Here is a 16,745-nt window from a genome sequence, read left to right as displayed (position 1 = left end):
TCAGCAATGTATGAGGGTTCCAATTTCTCCACATTCTGGCCAACCCTTTTTTTAAAAGATTTTATTTATTTGACAGACAGAGATCACAGGTAGGCAGAGAGGCAGGCAGAAAGAGAGGAAGGGAAGCAGGCTCCCTGCTGAGCAGAGAGCCCGATGCGGGACTTGATCCCAGGACCCTGAGATCATGACCTGAGCCACCCAGGCGCCCCTCATCAATTAATTTTTGATGAGGGAGCCATGACCATCCAGTGGGGAAAGAATAACCTCGTCAAGCAGAGGGAGCTGCAGAGGGAGAAGCAGGCTCCCCGCTGAGCAGGGAGCCCAATGTGGGACTCGATCCCAGGACCCCGGGACCCCGGGACCTGAGCCGAAGGCAGATGCTTCACTGACTGAGCCATTCAGGCGCCCCCAGAGACCTGAATTTAAGAGTGAAGACTGTAAAACTCTTAGAACAAAGCATAGGAATAAATCTTTGTGACCTTGGAAGTTGTTTACAACTTAGATAGGACAACAAAACAAAAGCAACAAATGAAGGATAAGTTAGATGTCATCAAATTTTAAAACTTTTGGGCATTTAAGGACACTATCAAGAAAGTGAAGACGGATGGGGTGCCTGGGTGGCTCAGCCGTTAAGCAGCTGCCTGTGGCTTGGGTCATGATCCCAGGACCCTGGGATCGAGCCCTGCATCAGTCTCCCTGCTCAGTGGGAAGCCTGCTTCTCCCTCTCCCACTCCCCCTGTTTGTGTTCCCTCTCTCGCTGTGTTGCTCTTGGTCAAATAAATAAAATCTTAAAAAAAAAAAAAAAAGGTGAAGCGAGAACCCAGAGAATGAGAGAAAATATTTGCAGATCATAAGGGATTAATATCCAGAATATATAAGGAACTCCTACAACTTGACAACAACACAACACCACAACACAACAAAAACCCAACTGAAAAATGGGCAAAGAACAGAATAGACATATCCAATTGCTTTGTATGTCACAGAAGATCTACAAAGGGCCAAGAAACTTATGAAAAGATGCTCAACATTGTTAGTCATCAGGAAAATGCGAATCAAAATGAGATATCATTTCACACCCACTAGGATGGCTAGAAAGAAAAGATCAGTTAAGGGTTGGCCAGGGGGCATCTGGGTGGCTCAGCAGGTTAAAGCCTCTGCCTTCAGCTCAGGTCATGATCCCAGGGTCCTGGGATTGAGCCCCACATCGAGCTCTCTGCTCAGTGGGGAGCCTGCTTCCCCTCTCTCTCTGCCTGCCTCTCTGCCTACTTGTGATCTCTGTCTGTCAAATAAATAAATAAAATCTTTTAAAAAATACATAATCTATATGTCTGTCTTTATGCTGATATCACACTGTCTTGATCACTATAGTTCTGTACTAAATTTTGAAACTGGGAACTGTTAATCCTCTTTGTTTTTTTTATTAAAAATTTTATTTATTTATTTGACAGAAAGATCACAAGTGGGCAGAGAGAGAGAGAGAGAGAGGAGGAAGCAGGCTCCCTGCTGAGCAGAGAGCCTGATGTGGGGCTCGATCCCAGGACCCTGAGATCATGACCTGAGTGGAAGGCAGAGGCTTTAACCCACTGAGCCACCCAGGCGCCCCTGTTAAGCCTCTTAATTTGTACTTTTCCAAGAGTGTTTTGGCTACTCAGCATCCCTTACACTTCCATAAGAATTTAAGGATATGCTTGTCTGTTTCTGAAAAAAGAAAAAGAAATCCAGAGGGAGTTCAATAGGGATAAAATTGAATCTGCAGATCAATTTGGGGAGTGTTGGATCTTAATAAGATTAAGTGTTTCCATCCATGGACATGGGATGTTGATTAATTTTAGATGTTTATTGATTTCAGCTTGACTAGGCTGCGGTCTCCGGTGATGTGATCAGTCACTCGTCTAGGTGTCGTGAAGGCGTCACGTACATGCGGGCTTGACATCCACAGCTGAGTGCCCTTAAGTAAAGACCGCCCTCCGGAGTTGGTGTAGGTCTTGTTCACTCACTGGACAGCCTTAGAAGCAAAAATCAAGGTTTCTTAGAGAAGTAGAAATTCTGCCTCAGGATTCTAACAGAGAAATGCTGCCGGAGTCTCCAGCCTGCTTGCCTGCCCCCACAACTGCATGAGCTAATTCCTCAAAATAGATCCTCTATGTGTGTGTCCTGCTATGTTTCTCTGAAGAACCCTGACTAAACAGATGTTTTCCTGTGTATTTGGATCTTCTTTAATTTCTTTCAATCACATTTTGTAGTTTTCAGTGTAGCAGCCTTGCACTTCTTTTGTTAGATTTATTCCTAAGTGTTTTCTTCTTCCTGACGCTAATCGTAAATGGAATTATTTTCTTAATTTCAGTATGGATTATTTATTGCTAGGTTATAGAAATACACCTGATTTTTGTCATGCTCTTTTGTCCTGCAACTTTGCTGAACTCGTTTGTTACCTCTAATAGGTTCTTAAGGGGGTGTGTTGGGATTTTGCAGATATGAGATGATGTCGTTTGAAAATATAGTTTTACTTCTTCCTTTCCAATCTAGATGGCCTTTTATTTTCTTTTGTTGCCTAATCATCATGGCTAGACCCTTCAGTCAAATGTTCGCTGGGAGTGGTGACATTCCTTTTCATTTTATAATTTGGAATTATTTCAGACTTACAGAAAAGTTGTAAGAACAGTTTGAAGAGCTGTCATGTGCCCTTGACCCAAATTTGCCCAGAGTTCGTATTTTGCCCCATTTGCTTTTCTCGCTCATTCGCTCCGGCCCTCCCCCACCTCTCTCCTAGGGGTGTGTGTGTACTATATGCAACACTTACTTTACATAAAAAATAATATGTTTCTGAACTACAGCAAAGTAAGTTGCATACAGCTCACCCCTTTACCCCGGGATATTTCATTCTGTATTTTGCCACAGTAAAATTACAATGTAACTCGCATACCTTCTTACACTGAAGCAGCAGAAACATCAGTGTTTCCTTTGATCCAGGACCCCATCTACGTTCCCACGTTGCACTTCTCTTTATTCCCCTTTAATCTGGAACATACCTCTGCTTTGCCTGGACATTTTTGAGGAGGGCAGGCCAGGCATTTGGTAGAATGTCCTTCAGTCTGGGTTCGTGTGGTGTTTTCTCATGATGAGATCCAGGCTGCGCGCTGTTGCAAGGAGAACCACGCTCTCTTCCCGGGGGCTGGGCCCTCTCCAGGCCTCTCTGCCTTGTCCCTTCCCTGTAACGTTCGCTTGGAGCGCTTGGATAAGGTGGGGGACTGCTAGTCTCTCAAGTGGACAGTTAACTATTTGTCCCTCTGTCATAAAGACGTTTGTAAGGGAGGGGGTTACCGACTGGCTGGCTCAGTCAGTAGAGTGTGCAACTCTTGGTCTTGGGATTATGAGTTCAAGCCCCACGTTGGGTGTAGAGCTGACTTAGAAAAAAGAAGTCATTTGTAGGGGCACCTGAGTGGCTCAGTGGGTTAAGCTTCTGCCTTCGGCTCAGGTCATGATCTCAGGGTCCTGGGATCGAGCCCCACATCGGGCTCTCTGCCGAACAGGGAGTCTGCTTGTCCCTCTCTCTCTCTCTCTACCTGCCTCTCTGCCTCCTTCTGATCTCTTTCTCTCTCTGTCAAATAAATAAATAAATAATCTTAAAGGTTTTATTTATTCATGTGAGAGAGAGAGAGAGAGAGAGAGAGAGAAAGTATGAGCAGCAAGAGGAGTGGAAGGAGTAGCAGGCTCCCCTCTGAGCAAGGAGCCTGACATGGGGCTTGATCCTGGGACCCTGCGATCATGACCTGAGCTGAAGGCAGAAGCTTAACCCACTGAGCCACCCAGGTGCCCCAATAAATAAAATATCTTAAAAAGAAAAAAAAAGTCATTTGTAGGAAGATTTTTTGAAACTAGGTGAATATTCTGTTCCTCATCAACATGTCACCAATCATTGGTAATTTTTGCCTGCGTCACTGGTTACTCTGATGCCTGCAAGAGGGATTTTCTTCCTCCACGATCCCTCCTCCATTTATCTGTCGACATCCTGCGCCCGAGAAGAGCTCCTCTGTTTCTCCGTGAATTCACCAGCAGTGTGGACTGGCGGATCTTGACTTTATTCAATGGATTATAGTCTGTTATCTTTAGTTACCCATTTTGTGTCCACTTTGGTGCCTTCTTGAGGCTGGCTTCTGTGCCAGCCACGGCCCCATCATTCTTTAAGTAGCTTAGGACTTTTGGCTTCTTGTCCTTTCCTCCCCCTAATCCTTCCAAGGAGCCCTGGTTCCTTTAAGGAGAGTAACATTTAGAATCCAAGATATAGGGGTGATGTGTGCTCATTGCCACTGGGGCATTTTCAGCGGGCAGAGTGAGGAGGTCTCACTGTCTCCCGCTCTCTGTATGTACGTATATATTTCTAATTATACTTGTGTTTATATACATACATGAATATGCACATACACACAAATATATACATGTATGTAAATCCGGAGGACATACTGATACTTCTCATTCCAATTCCACAGTACAAGTTTCCTAGCCTTTCCCTGGTCTATATTGGGGTCCCTTCTCCATTAGTGGGAGAGACCCGCTCCCAGCATCATCATTTGCTGCACCCCCCACAGACAGCACTTTCCCAATAGCTGCGCTACAGCCCCAGGAATAACCTACTAAGAGGAGTCCAGGATTTACTTGCAGGATCCTGCTGTCTGCTGTCTTCTGGCTTAAGACTGAGGATGTAACGTACAATGCTGTATGTAAATTGTACATTCCCCTTTACGATGGTCATGTTATTCATTTGAAAAACTCTTGGGATCATTTCTCGTTGCATTTAATTTTAGCTTTTCCCTCCATTCTCTTTTTATTCTTTGAGGATATAAAGTAGCAACATGTGTCCAGAAGTCAAAACTACACAAAAAGGAACATCCAGGGCAGGGGCGCCTGGGTGGTTCAGTCGTTAAGCCTCTGCCTTTGGCTCAGACCATGATCCCAGGGTCCTGGGATGCAGCCCTTCATCGGGCTCCCTGCTCAGCGGGAAGCCGCTTCTCCCTCTGCCTCTCCTTGCTTGTGTTCCCTCTCTCGCTGTCTCTCTGTCTGCCAAATAAATATTTTTAAAAAGGAAGAAGATACACCTGGGGATTGTCCCGACCACCTGGTTCGCTCCCTCTCTCCTGTAGGTAATCAATCCCATCAGTTGCCTCTGTTTTCTTTTTTCCCTTTAAAATGAGCTTTATTGGGGTACGATCTGCATTTTAACTGTACAGTTCAATGAGTTTAACAAATACATATCTCTGTGTAACCACCCTTGGGTCAAGATATAGACCGTTCCCATCAGCCCAGAGGCCCCTCCAAGTTCCCTCTACAGCCAGTGGCTGCCACCCATTCCTGCGTGGCTAGTGTCATGGTCTCTGTCCCCATGATGATGGTGAACATCTCATATGCTTTTGTCATTCTTTTTTTTTAAGTATTTATTCGAGAGAAAGAGAGAAGGAGAGAGCAAGCCTGAGCAAGGGGAAGGGCAAAGGGAGAAGCAGACTTCCCACTGAGCAGGGAGCCTGCTGGCTGCAGCCGCGGGGCTTGCTTGATCCCAGGACATCCCGAGATCATGACCCGAGCTGGAGGCAGAGGTTTAACCGACTGAACCACCCAGGTGCCCTGCTTTTACCATTCTTTTCTCTTTTTTTAAGATTTTATTTATTTGACAGAGAGAGATCACAAGCAGGCAGAGAGAGGCAGGCAGAGAGAGGGGAAACAGGCTCCCAGCAGAGCAGAGGCAGATGCTCAACTGACTGAACCACCCAGGCGCCCCCACTTTGCCATTCTTTTTTTTTTTTTTTAAGATTTTATTTATTTATTTGAGAAAGAGAGAGAGACAGTGAGTGAGACCATGAGAGGGGAGAAGGTCAGAGGGAGAAGCAGACTCCCCGTGGAGCTGGGAGCCCGAGGCGGGACTCGATCCCGAGACTCCAGGATCATGACCTGAGCCAAAGGCAGTTGCTTAACCAACTGCGCCACCCAGGCGCCCCGTGCCATTCTTACATCATCTTGTGTGACATGTCTATTCAAATCTTGTGCCCATTTTGGAAAGTGTAAGATGTGTTTCTCATGTTTCTTGACTTGCAGGAGTTTATATACACTCTCCGTATTGCAGAGACAAGCCCTTTGTCATAAGGTATTTCTGTTTTTGTCTCCAAGCCAGTGGCTTGTCTTTTTATTTTCATAGTAGCATCTTTCCAAGAGCAAAAGCTTACATTTTTATGAAGTCCAATTTATTAATTTTTTTCCTTTTATGATTAATGATTTTTGTATCCTGCCCAAACTTTGCTTCGTGCAAGGTCACAAAGATTTTCTCCTGTGTTTTCATAGATGTTTTTTGTTTTCTCAATTTGGGCTTTTACTTTTCGATCTGTAAGCTGTCAAGTTCATTTCTCTATATGGTCAAAACAAGGTGATTGTCCTGGGGCTGCCCAAAGAAGTACCACATACAGAGAGATTTAAAACAAGAGACATTTACTCCCCTCCCCACTCCCGGGCCAGAAGGCAGGAATCCAGGTGCGGGCAGGCTGGCCCTCCCCCTCCCGAAGGCTCTGGGGGCTGATCCTTCCTTGAGTCTTCCAGCGGCTGCGGTGGCCACCGTCCTTGGCCTGCCCTGGCTGGTGGGCGCCAGTCCTCCTGCCGCCACGGGCCCGCTGCCTCCTGCCTCCGCGCGGGCCACCGCTGCATCTTACAAGGACACCGGTCATCTCGGATTAGGGTCCATTCTCCTCCAGCACAACTCATCTTGATTCCGTCTGTAAAAACCCCGTCTCCAAACCAGGTCGCATTGGAGGGTCCCGGGGGAGAACCGCGACATTTCTTTCTGGGGACGCAGGTCAATCCCTGACAGCAGGGTTTAAGTGTACTTTTTCCGTGCAGATGACCGACTGCTCCAGCGTCGTCTCTTAACCTCCAATGTAAACATTTCTTCCCGGACCCTGATTCTGTGCCAGCCCCTATGCACCTGTCCTAGTGCTCATACCATGCAGCCTGGATTACTGTGGCTTCATAGTAGGTTTGGAAATCAGGTGTCCAACTTTGCTCTTCTTCTTTGAAACTGTTTTGGATTTCTAGGTCCTTTGCATGTCTACACACTTTGAGGGTGAGCTGGTCAATTTTTACATAAAAAAGTAGGCTGGGGTTTTGGACAGGGATTGCGCTGAATTCTAGATCACTGGGGAAAGGAGTCATCATGGTGCTTGATTCTAACATGGCCCAAGCTCCCCACATCTTGGCATATAGGCCTGCATGGCCCCCTCCTCACTGACATTACACGGCAGCACAGACCCAATACCCACGCCCCAATTCTACTGAGCCCGCCAGTCCATGAGCATGAAAGGTCGGTCTATCTACATAGCTCTTCAGTTGTACAATTTCGTTTATGTGACATTCCCAGAAGACTCAAGTGCACATGACCGGAAACTAGATGAATGGTTGTCAGGAGCTGGGGGTAGGGATTGAAGAGAGACCTTTGAGTGGGCACAGGGTCTCACTTTGAGGTGATGGGAAGGTTCTGGAACCAGATAGGGGTGACAGTCGCACAATACTGAACATAGTAAACACCACTTTGAAATGTACTTTTTTTAAACGGTTTGTGGTTATTTTTGTTATGTGAATTTGCCCTCAGTTGAAAATTTTTTTTGAAAATTCAGAAAGGAGCACCTGGGTAGCCCGGTCTAATAAGGATCTGACTTTTGATTTCAGCTCCGGTCATGATCTCAGGGTCCTGAATCTCGCTCTCACTCACTCTCTCTCTCTAGAATAAAAAATAAGTCTTTAGGGGCGCCTGGGTGGCTCAGTGGGTTAAGCCTCTGCCTTCGGTTCAGGTCATGATCTCAGGGTGCTGAGATCGAGCCCCGCATCGGGCTCTCTGCTCTGCGGGGAGCCTGCTTCCTCCTCTCTCTCTCTGCCTGCCTCTCTGCCTACTTGTGATCTCTGTCTGTCAAATAAATAAATAAAATCTTTAAAGAAAAGAAAATAAAAGTACCTTTTAAAAAAAAGTCTTTAAAAATTAAGCAAAACCCTACATTGGGAGAACACATGTTCTCTCTCGGGTTGCATGTGTCCTGGGGGCGAGTGATGATGTCCTGTGCTTGGGGGTGGGGGGGTTGCAAAATGCCTGGAAAATTAATTCTGCTGCTTTAAAAGGAAAGAATAAGGAGGCCCTGCCTGCACAGACACAGGGAGACGCTTCTCTGCCTGAGGCACTGCGGGAACTGGGCAGGGAGGGCTGCCAGGGACAGGGCGCCTCCACCACCACCCGGGCTGCTGCCAACCGGGGCTGCTGCCATGTGAACCAGGCGGAATCCTGGCTTCTGCAGAACCGGTCAAGGTAAACGAGAAAAGATCCAGCATCCACCCCTCCAGCTCACAGCCCTGGCCCTTCCTCTCTGCCCTCCAGCGCCTTCCGCGGACCTGCCTGCGGCGTCTTCACACTCGCTGACCCTCTGGAGCGCTCTGTCCTCCATTTGGGGTTGTCGGTTGTCACCCTTGTCAGCCACCGCGCCGGGGCCTCATGTTGCTTGTTCGTGTGTCGTCTCCGTTTGCTGTTCACACCCACCCACGTGCTTGCTCAGCCCCCTCCGCACCCCCACAGCCCAGGCGCAGCGCCGGCCCCACTGCTCCCCGGAAATGTTGGTGACCGTTCGCCAAGTTCCGTGACTTCACGTGGCCCCCGAGTATGACGGCTTCCCAGCTTCTGTCTGCAGCCTGCCCTCTGAGCTCCACATGTGTATGGGGCCAAAGTCCCGGGAAGAGGGTACCCGGCGCTAGCCCAGCCCGTCCCCACAGGAACTCTGGCTTGTGCCCACCAAACCTGAGGCCAGACACCCGCCACCCCTACTTAGGCAAGGGGGCGCCTCTCTCAGCCCCTCCCCCCACCAAGGCTATGTCCCTTCACTGGCCTGGCTCGGAAGGAAGTGGGTCTCCTCCCCTTACAGTCCCCACACCCCTGCCCCTGGATCCTGACCCAACCCCCGTAGATTTACAGTGCTTCCGAGCCAGGTCCTTCCCTGCCAGGATCCGAGACCCGGCCTTATGGAGCTTGTTTTCCAGAAGCTATGGGGTCAAAGGCAGTTCCCCTGGCAACCATTTCAACTAGGTAAGCCAGCTGAGAGGGGCTCCCTTTCCTTGAGAAGCAGAAGGCCAGATGATCCCTCTCCAGGGTTCCCAGTGCCAAACAAAAGGCCCCATTGAGGTCCTCAGACTTGTCCCCCACAACCAGGACCAGGGGTCAGGCTTGGCGACCCACTCCCTGCTGTGCCCCGGAGGTGCTCATGTCCAGGCTCTCTGGGTCCCTCCTCCAAACGACACCAGATGGCTCTGCCCCAGACACAGGGCCGGGAAGGCCGAGAGAGAGCTCCTGGTTGCCGGCCAGGATCACCCATGCTGCATCTGAAGGGGACACAGGGCTCTGCCCATGGGGGGAGGAGGGCACAGGAGCTTCCGTCCCTTGTGGGGTCCCCCACTGTTCCATCTGTTTGCCAAAGCGGGGGGCCAGACCCAGACCTGGGATGCTGTCATCCAGGGGCTGCCCGTTCCCTCTGCTCCGGTTTAGGCGAGAGGAAGAATGGAAGCAGGGAGTAGTCACGTAGTCTTTCTCAGCCTTCTAGAATGGGACTTGCCTGCCTCAGCTTACCCAAAGGGAACTGGGGGATCTGGCTGCTGAAGCAAGGGTGGGAGCACCAGCCCCAAGCTAGACCTCCCCCCTCGGAGCCATGACAGCACGGGGCACCCGCAGCGGCCTTCCCGCGCAGGCACCGGGCAGACAGGCTGGGAAGGGCTCCAGGAGGGCAAAGGTGGGTTTCCAGAGCTGTGGTATGGGTGCAGGGGGGCCGCGAGCCACAGGACAGCCGCATCCCCTGTGGAATGGGCAGGAAGGAGACAGAAGAGGAGCCCAAAGGCCTGGGGGAAGGGAGGACCCCTCCCACTCAGCACAGACAACCGCGATGTCACATAGGTGTCCTCAAGAGAGCGGGTTGGCTCCAAGGGCAGCGCCTGCCCAGGCCCCGGCGGGTTGCGAACGCCCCGCTTCGGCAGACTCCCGTGCTCCCGCCCCCAGCAGACACACACGTGCTCTCTCGCCAGATACGAAGACCAGAAACAGTGCATGATTTCATTTATGTGGAACTTCCAGAATAGGCAAATCCATACAGACAGAAAGCAGACAAGGGGGTACCAGGGGCTGGGGGAGAGGCTGTGAATGGGCACGGGGTCTCCTTGGCGGGGGTACGACAGAAATGATCTGGACATAGACAGAGATGATGGTCGCACAACACTGTGAGTGAACTAAGTACCCCCCAATCAAATGATCAAAATGGTGAATTTTACCTCAATAAGCAATGTTTAAAACAACTCTGCCGTGCGCATTTATTTCTCATACAAGTGACACCACCAGGGGCAGGGGTGGCCAGCTCCCTGCTCCCGTCCCGAGTCGGTCAGGTCAGGGCTGAGGAACTGGGGAGGGGGTGGGGGGCGCCTGGAGTCCTGGAGACCCCGGGAGGGGGCAGAGGACAGCTGAAGCTGCAGGAGCCGCCGCGTTCAGTACCACGTTCACCGTTCACCGGATCTGGGGTGAGAACAAGACGACGGAGAAGGGGGCCGAGCGGGCTGAGGGCCGGCTGGCTCCCCTCCCCCAGCTCAAGGCCCCCGGTGGGGAGGGGGCTGCTCACCGTGTACTTGTCCCACTTCTTCTCGGGGTCGTAGGGCTCCCAGCGGCTGGCGGGAAAAATGTGCTTGTTCTTCTCGTACCAGCTCCGCAGCACCACCTTGCCTGCGTGGGACTGAGGGGGGCGCGCGGACAGGGCCGTGTGGCTCTGGGCCGCCGGCCGGAGAGGGGGGCGCCCCCCACCCCGAGCTCTCCTTTCCGCCGCTCCTCCTCCCCCGCCCCGCGCCGCTGCAGCCCCACACCTCGTCCTTCTCCACGGTGGCATCACTGAGCAGCCGCACGTCGTCGTGAACGTCAAAGTTAAAGAGCGGCCCTGCAGAGAACGCAGCCATCCGAGACCATCACGCGGCTGCCCCGGGGCTACGGGGGCTCTGGGGGCCGTGGGAGGCCCGGGGATCCCACGCGGAAGGGGACGTACTTACCGCTCTTCCCTCGTGCCTTGGTGACAATGAAGTCGTAGAAGCTGTGGTGCTACGAGCGGAGGGCGGAAAGTGATGGCTAGAAACATCCATCTCAGCCGCTCCCGCCCACCTGCCCACAGGCCCTGCTGGCTTGAGCCCATGACCCAGGCTGGGACGGGGGCCCCTCTCAAGAAGCCCCCAGACACTCCAAAGCCCCCCGGCCCCACGCTGCCCGCCCCCACCCGGGGCCTCCGAGGAAGAGAAGAGCCTCACATGGGGTATGATCAAGTCCTCCTTGATGTACATGAGCTGCTCCACCCCCGCCGACCTGCCGGACGCAGGCAGGGGCTGTGAGCTGGTGGCAGCGGCCACCCGAGTAGGGCCACGGAGCCAGAGCCGGGGCCAGGCGGTGAGCCAGGGACCAGCGCCCGCCGTCCTCCACCCCCACCTCGGCACCACTCTCTCAGGATCCCCGTGCCCAGCAGGCTGCCCTCCCACCAGGGGACCCGGCCACCCCTTAGGTCTCCAGAACCGGGGCCGGGAGGCCACAGTGCTCCTATCCACCCGCGCTCAGCCCCACCCGCACACCCGCACCTGAGCTCGCTGAAGTCTTTGCGCAGGATCTCCAGTGCCTTCTGCAGGAACTGCTGCATTGTGTTGCCCTTTTTCATCTGCAGGAGCGGCCCGAACGCCACCATCCAGGAGAGCAAGCGGCAGGGGACAGAACGCGGCAGCCTGGGCAGGGGCCCTCAAGAAGGCAGTGGCCTGGAAGGCCCGGCCAAGGACCCTGGAGGCCCTGGCTCCCCCCGACGAGGGTCCAGGGCCGCTGGCCTGCCCCCTCCAGGGTCCTCAGGGACCACTCACAGGAAAAGGACCTGTGAAATTCTAGGGCCAGGCTTGAACGAGGGAGGCTGGGCCGCAGGAGCCCGGGGAGCAGGCTGCACGGCCCACACTGCCTACCTTCACCGTCCGCCGGTGCCCAGAGCCGTCCCAGTAACTGAAGGTGATTTCGATCTCCTCACCTGGGAAGCAGAATTGGCCCTTGGCCTCCGCCAGCTCCTGGGAGCTAGGGGCGCTGCCCCGAAGCCCCGCGGCAGCAGGAGGGCCGGCTCCCCATCGCCATCCCGCTCAGCAGGCCTCACTCTTGATCTTCTCCTGCTTGGCCTCCCACTCCTGCCGCAGCTCTTCCCGGAGCCGGTTCTCCTCTTCCTGGGGAGGACACGGGTGAAGGAGGGAAGCCCCAGGCCACTAGGGGGGCCGAGTCAAGGGGCAGGCGGCTTTTACCTCGCGGTCTCGGTCAGGTAGGAAGCTGGTGTCCACATCAGGGTTCTTCCCCAGTTTCCTCTTCTTTGTGGTGACCTCTGCAGCAGAAGCAAACACGGGCGTCCATGGCATCAGGGGCTTCCCGGAACCTCTGGCACCACCTGACAATACTAGGGAGCCCGAGCCTTGCCCACGGGCCCTGACGTCAGTCTCCACCACCAGCAGCTGGACAGAAGGTTGGGGACCGGGCGCTGGCCCCGTCAGCTGCGGCCTGAAGTGCCCCGGGGGACTTAGGGCATTAGGGCCAGCCTGTGCAGCACCAAAAGAAGCGAGCAACCCGAAGCGCCGGGTCCCACAGGGCCCACACTGGAGCCGCAGGGGAGCAGGGGGAGGGAAAGGCCCGCCGCACTCGGGCCCGGCTCGCCCGCAGCTGGGACTCAACTTGGTCTCCGCAGCGAGGACGTGAACAACAAGCACGGAGGGTGTGTGGCGCCCGTGAGCACTATCACCAGTCACGAAGGACCCCGGAGGGCTCGCGTCTGCGGGGTGATAACCACTGACAGTCACGGAACTTGAGATGAAGCCTGAGTGACACCGAAGGCTCAGCAGCAGGAAGGCCGCGCTGTGAGCCATTGCGGTGATGACATTATCACGCTGCATGCTCGGGAGGCCCAGAATGCTTTAGCGCAACCAGGAAAGTGTTTCTGAGCTTGCAGACCCCCTAAAAGGGTCTCACAGACCCCTAAGAGCCCTTTTGGAAAACTGGGGCCCTGACGGACAAGCATACACTCCAGCCTGCCGCGGCAGGGCCTGCCTGCCCATTACAATCACCCAGAGAATCCCACACTAGTGCCCCATCGCAGGGCCCACAAAACCGAACCACGGGGGTGGGGGGACGGAGGAAGCCCTCACAACCCACAGGGATGTTAACAGCCTTCCCCCAGGTCCCTGCTGTCCCAAACAGTGGTCCCCGCCACACAGATGCACAGGTCGTGACGCTACCGTGTGTCCCTCCACACTTACTACTGCTAAGTGCCACTGAGGTCCTCTCCGCCTGCCTCACCCCTGCACAGGGAGCACACGAGACCCCAGGGGGCACAGGCTTTTCCTCCCGACCGTGCCAGCCACTCCCGTCCAGGCCAGGAGACTGGGCCTGTGGCCACACCGCACCCCGCCGTGCCCTGCTGTGCCCTGCCTCAGTTCCCTGCCACCACACTTTCCAAAGCAGCCCGGGCCCACCGTCCCAGCCTCCCAGGCCTTCACGTGTCCCCTCCTGCCAGCTTGGCTTCCGGGCACACTCAGCGCTTGACTCTATCCATCTCTCCACAACCCCCCAGTCCCTCGGGTTGCTCATGAAATTCCTCACATCCTAGGCCCATCTCAACCGTCCCCACCACTGGGCGCTTACCCCAGTCCTGAGGTGGCCCCACGCCCTTCAGCAGGGCACCTACGGACCTATGGGACTCCAAGGCCCTGCCCCTATCTGTCTGCCTCGGTGGAGGCACACGGGGGCCCCACACTGGTTTCCGCCTTGCTACCCAGCCTTCCCGAACAGCCCGACACCCCTCTGTCCCTTGGCAGAGACCTCTACTGTCCAATCAGTAGCCCCCGAATGTCTGTGGCTGCGTCAGTTTACCCTGAAATCGATCGAACAAAATCGACAACTTGGTGTCCTGCTCACACGAGCTGCGCGCTCGCTGGCCACCGAGCAGCACAGACACGAGCAGGCTCACGACCTCCGCGAGTCCACGCTTCGCGGCGCTTGGGAAGGGCAGCTCCTGAAGGCTCCTGGACGGGCGGCCGCCTCTTACACCAAGGACCTCAGGCCCCTGCCCAGAGCCGCGGGCATATGCGCCTCTGCCCCTCCCCGACACAGCCCTGCAGACTCGGCCCTCGGAGCCGGCCCGACGCGGGAGCTGCAGGACCGCCAACCGAGCGGCCGGCGAGGCTGGTGGCGGGCGCGCTTCTCCATGCCGGAGCCCGGCCCTGGAAGCCGCCTTTACCTTCCCTCTCCGGCTCCTCCTCGTACGCAGCCGCCTCCTCCTCCTCGTCGCCCGCCTCCTCCTCTTCGTCCAGGGTGAAGGACAGGCTGGAGATCTTGCGCTTGGCCTCCTGCTTGCGCTCCTTCTCTCGCAGCTTCTCCAGCTTCCTGCCAGGGCACAGGCGCCCTCAGGCCGCATGGCCCCACCCCGAGGCTCCTTCTCTGCCCCAGAGCCGCCTGCCTGTGCTCCGTGTGGGGCCTCCACGGCATGGGCCGGGGCTGGTTACCAGCCCGGGGCATCTCCCGCTCCTGGGCAGGCTTCCCCCTCGCCCCACCCGAGCCATGGAGGGGCAAAGGGCCCGGCCCGCCCCGAGCTGTGCCAGGAGGGGAGGCCCGTGGCCGGTGGGGCCGAAACCCACAGCTGCAGCTCCTTCGACTGCTCTTTCTTTGCCAGCTGCTTCTCCCTCTCCTTCACCAGGGCCTCCTGCTTGGCCTTCATGTCATTCAGGGTCACGAGACCTGGGAGGGGCGGCGAGACGAGCAAGGGTCAGGCACCACAGTCAGCAAGGCAGCAGGCATCTGGGGCCAGGAGAGGGTGGCCCACACGAGGGTCACTCACCAACGGTGCTAGACTTGAGCTCCGCCTCCACGGCGTCGTAGTGAGCGGAGAACTTCTTGTCGATGTTTGATTTCATGATGTTCTCCTGTCGGGACGCGAGAGGAGCGGTGAGGGCCAGCCGCCGGCCCGCTGTGGAAGCGGGGGCCCGGGTTCTCGCCCCAGGTCTGCCTCCGGACTCTCGGTGATGTGACCTTGGGGAAGATATTTCCTCTTTCCTTGGTTACTGGAAGGGTCCCCAGGGCTCTGGGGGGCACTTCCAGTGCTGAGGATGCTAAGTGGGGTGTTTTGTTGCCGCCCCTCCGTGTCTCCGGCTGGGAACCAGAGCTCCCTCAGTGGCCTGGGGTCACAGGCTCCACCTCCCTTTGGTGTCTTTCCTACCCAGCCTTGAAGCTGAAGGTGGAGACCCAAGCCATGGGTGACAGGAGAGTGCCCCCGCTGAGCAATGTTGCTCCCTCATGAGACCTCACTGCATCCCAGCCCCACCCCACTTGGTACCACACAGGTCCCTCTCTGGCTGGTGGCCTCTAAAGGAGGGGGCCAGCCGAAGAATGCAAGTCCACACTGCGACAGCATGGCTGGGCCACCAGGGGGAAGTAAGGTCGAGGCGGGCCTTGGCGTGCAGCTGCTTCCGTGCGCTGGCTTGCCCCAGTACCGAAGACAGCCTGCTCTTCGTACGAGTCTCCCCAAAAGGCCCAAGCAGAGGAACACTTGCTTCCTGAGAGCCCGCCGCCACCAGCCACCCACTAAAGCCCAGACGGCGAACCCTGCCTTGGGCCCGGGGCAAAAGGCTCTGTTATGAGGCTCAGTAGCCAGTGGACTGGCCAGGGCCCATGGGACCTGACCTCCCTGGCATCCACTGGATCAGGGCGCAGGCCTCGTTCCCAGAGCCGGGGGTGGGGGGGTGCAGGGCAAAGATGCTGTGTACAGGAGGGGAGCCCAAATGCCACCAACGCAACCACTGACTACGGCTTCACACTCCCGGAGGCTTGTCACAGGCTTAGCTCGTCTCAGCCTCCTGGGCACATTTTACAGATGAGCACAGTGTCGCCGGACCGCTTGCGCCCGTCGCCGGAGGTGGGCGAGCAGGGGTCCCGCCCCGGCTCGCCACCGGGGCTCTGCGTCCCGCGCCGCGGGTTTCGCGGGGAGGCCGGGGCGGCGGGTGGCGCGCGTGCTCCGAGTCGCCCTGGCCTGGCCCGCACCTCCGCGATCCGCTGCTTCATCTGCTCCATCTGCTCGCGCTGCTTCTCCCTCTTCTTCATCAGGTGCATGGCGCGGCCCGCTTCGCTCGCGGCGCCCTTGTATTGAGCCATGGCGGCGGCGGCGGCGGCGGCGGCGGCAACGGCGGCAACGGCGGTAACAGCGACAGCGGCCTGGTGGAGTCTCAACGGCTGCAAAAGGCAGCAGCCGAGCAGTCAGCTGACGCCCGCGCGGTGACGTCGGGCACCAGGGAACGCGTGATCGCCTCGCCCCGCCCCGCCCCGCCCCGTCCCCTTCGGCCTCCCCGCCCCCGCCCGGCCCCGCCCGGCCTGCCCCGCCCCGCCCCGCCGGCTCCGAAGGCTGGATGGGTCCCCTGGCTTCCTTGGCTCCCCCATCAATTCCTCCACGTTAACCCCTGGCCCGAGACTGGCTCCCCAGTTCGCCTTCATCCTGCTGACCCCAAACCTGGGCCACCAAGACCCTCCACTTCCTTAATGTTGAGCCCAGCCTAAGGCCAGATCCACACCCCACTCCAGCGCCCTTGCTGCCATGCTGGTTCCCACTCCTTCCTTTTGACTCCCCCACCCAAGACTGGGCCCCAGTCTGCTGTTTCCCCAG

The 16,745-nt window shown here is 55.9% G+C and overlaps 1 protein-coding gene across 2 annotated transcripts; it reads right to left on the bottom strand.

Annotated features, from left to right (window-relative positions):
• Nucleotides 1–10,338: 10,338 nt before the first annotated feature.
• On the bottom strand, nt 10,339–16,371 carry FAM50A (family with sequence similarity 50 member A). Of its 2 annotated transcripts, XM_032330952.1 has the most exons (13): nt 16,130–16,369; nt 14,931–15,015; nt 14,731–14,830; nt 14,334–14,479; nt 12,352–12,428; nt 12,210–12,276; nt 12,028–12,089; nt 11,662–11,738; nt 11,341–11,395; nt 11,089–11,137; nt 10,909–10,979; nt 10,671–10,781; nt 10,339–10,567 (listed from the first exon to the last, which is right to left on the bottom strand). In XM_032330952.1, the coding sequence occupies exons 1-13, from the start codon at nt 16,238–16,240 to the stop codon at nt 10,559–10,561; spliced, it is 1,020 nt and encodes a 339-aa protein (XP_032186843.1). In that variant the 5' UTR covers nt 16,241–16,369; the 3' UTR covers nt 10,339–10,558. The 2 variants fall into 2 exon arrangements, 1 of the variants encoding a protein (XP_032186843.1); XR_004282592.1 differs by lacking the exon at nt 10,339–10,567 and having other exon boundaries at nt 11,089–11,213; nt 16,130–16,371.
• Nucleotides 16,372–16,745: the final 374 nt, after the last annotated feature.

This window comes from Mustela erminea, chromosome X (genome assembly GCF_009829155.1).
Source record: "Mustela erminea isolate mMusErm1 chromosome X, mMusErm1.Pri, whole genome shotgun sequence".
NCBI classification, from domain to species: Eukaryota; Metazoa; Chordata; class Mammalia; order Carnivora; family Mustelidae; genus Mustela; species Mustela erminea.
The sequence above is the reverse complement of the archived record's forward strand: the minus strand, read 5'-3'. Positions and strand labels throughout refer to the sequence as shown.

Coding starts and splice junctions, on each gene's coding strand:
- FAM50A (XM_032330952.1), bottom strand. CDS start 16,240: ATGGCTCAATACAAGGGCGCCGCGAGCGAAGCGGGCCGCGCCATGCAC. Junction 14,831..14,930: donor GCTCAAGTCTAGCACCGTTG/GTGAGTGACCCT, acceptor CGCCCCTCCCAG/GTCTCGTGACCCTGAATGAC. Junction 11,396..11,661: donor AAAGACTTCAGCGAGCTCAG/GTGCGGGTGTGC, acceptor TGCGTCCGGCAG/GTCGGCGGGGGTGGAGCAGC.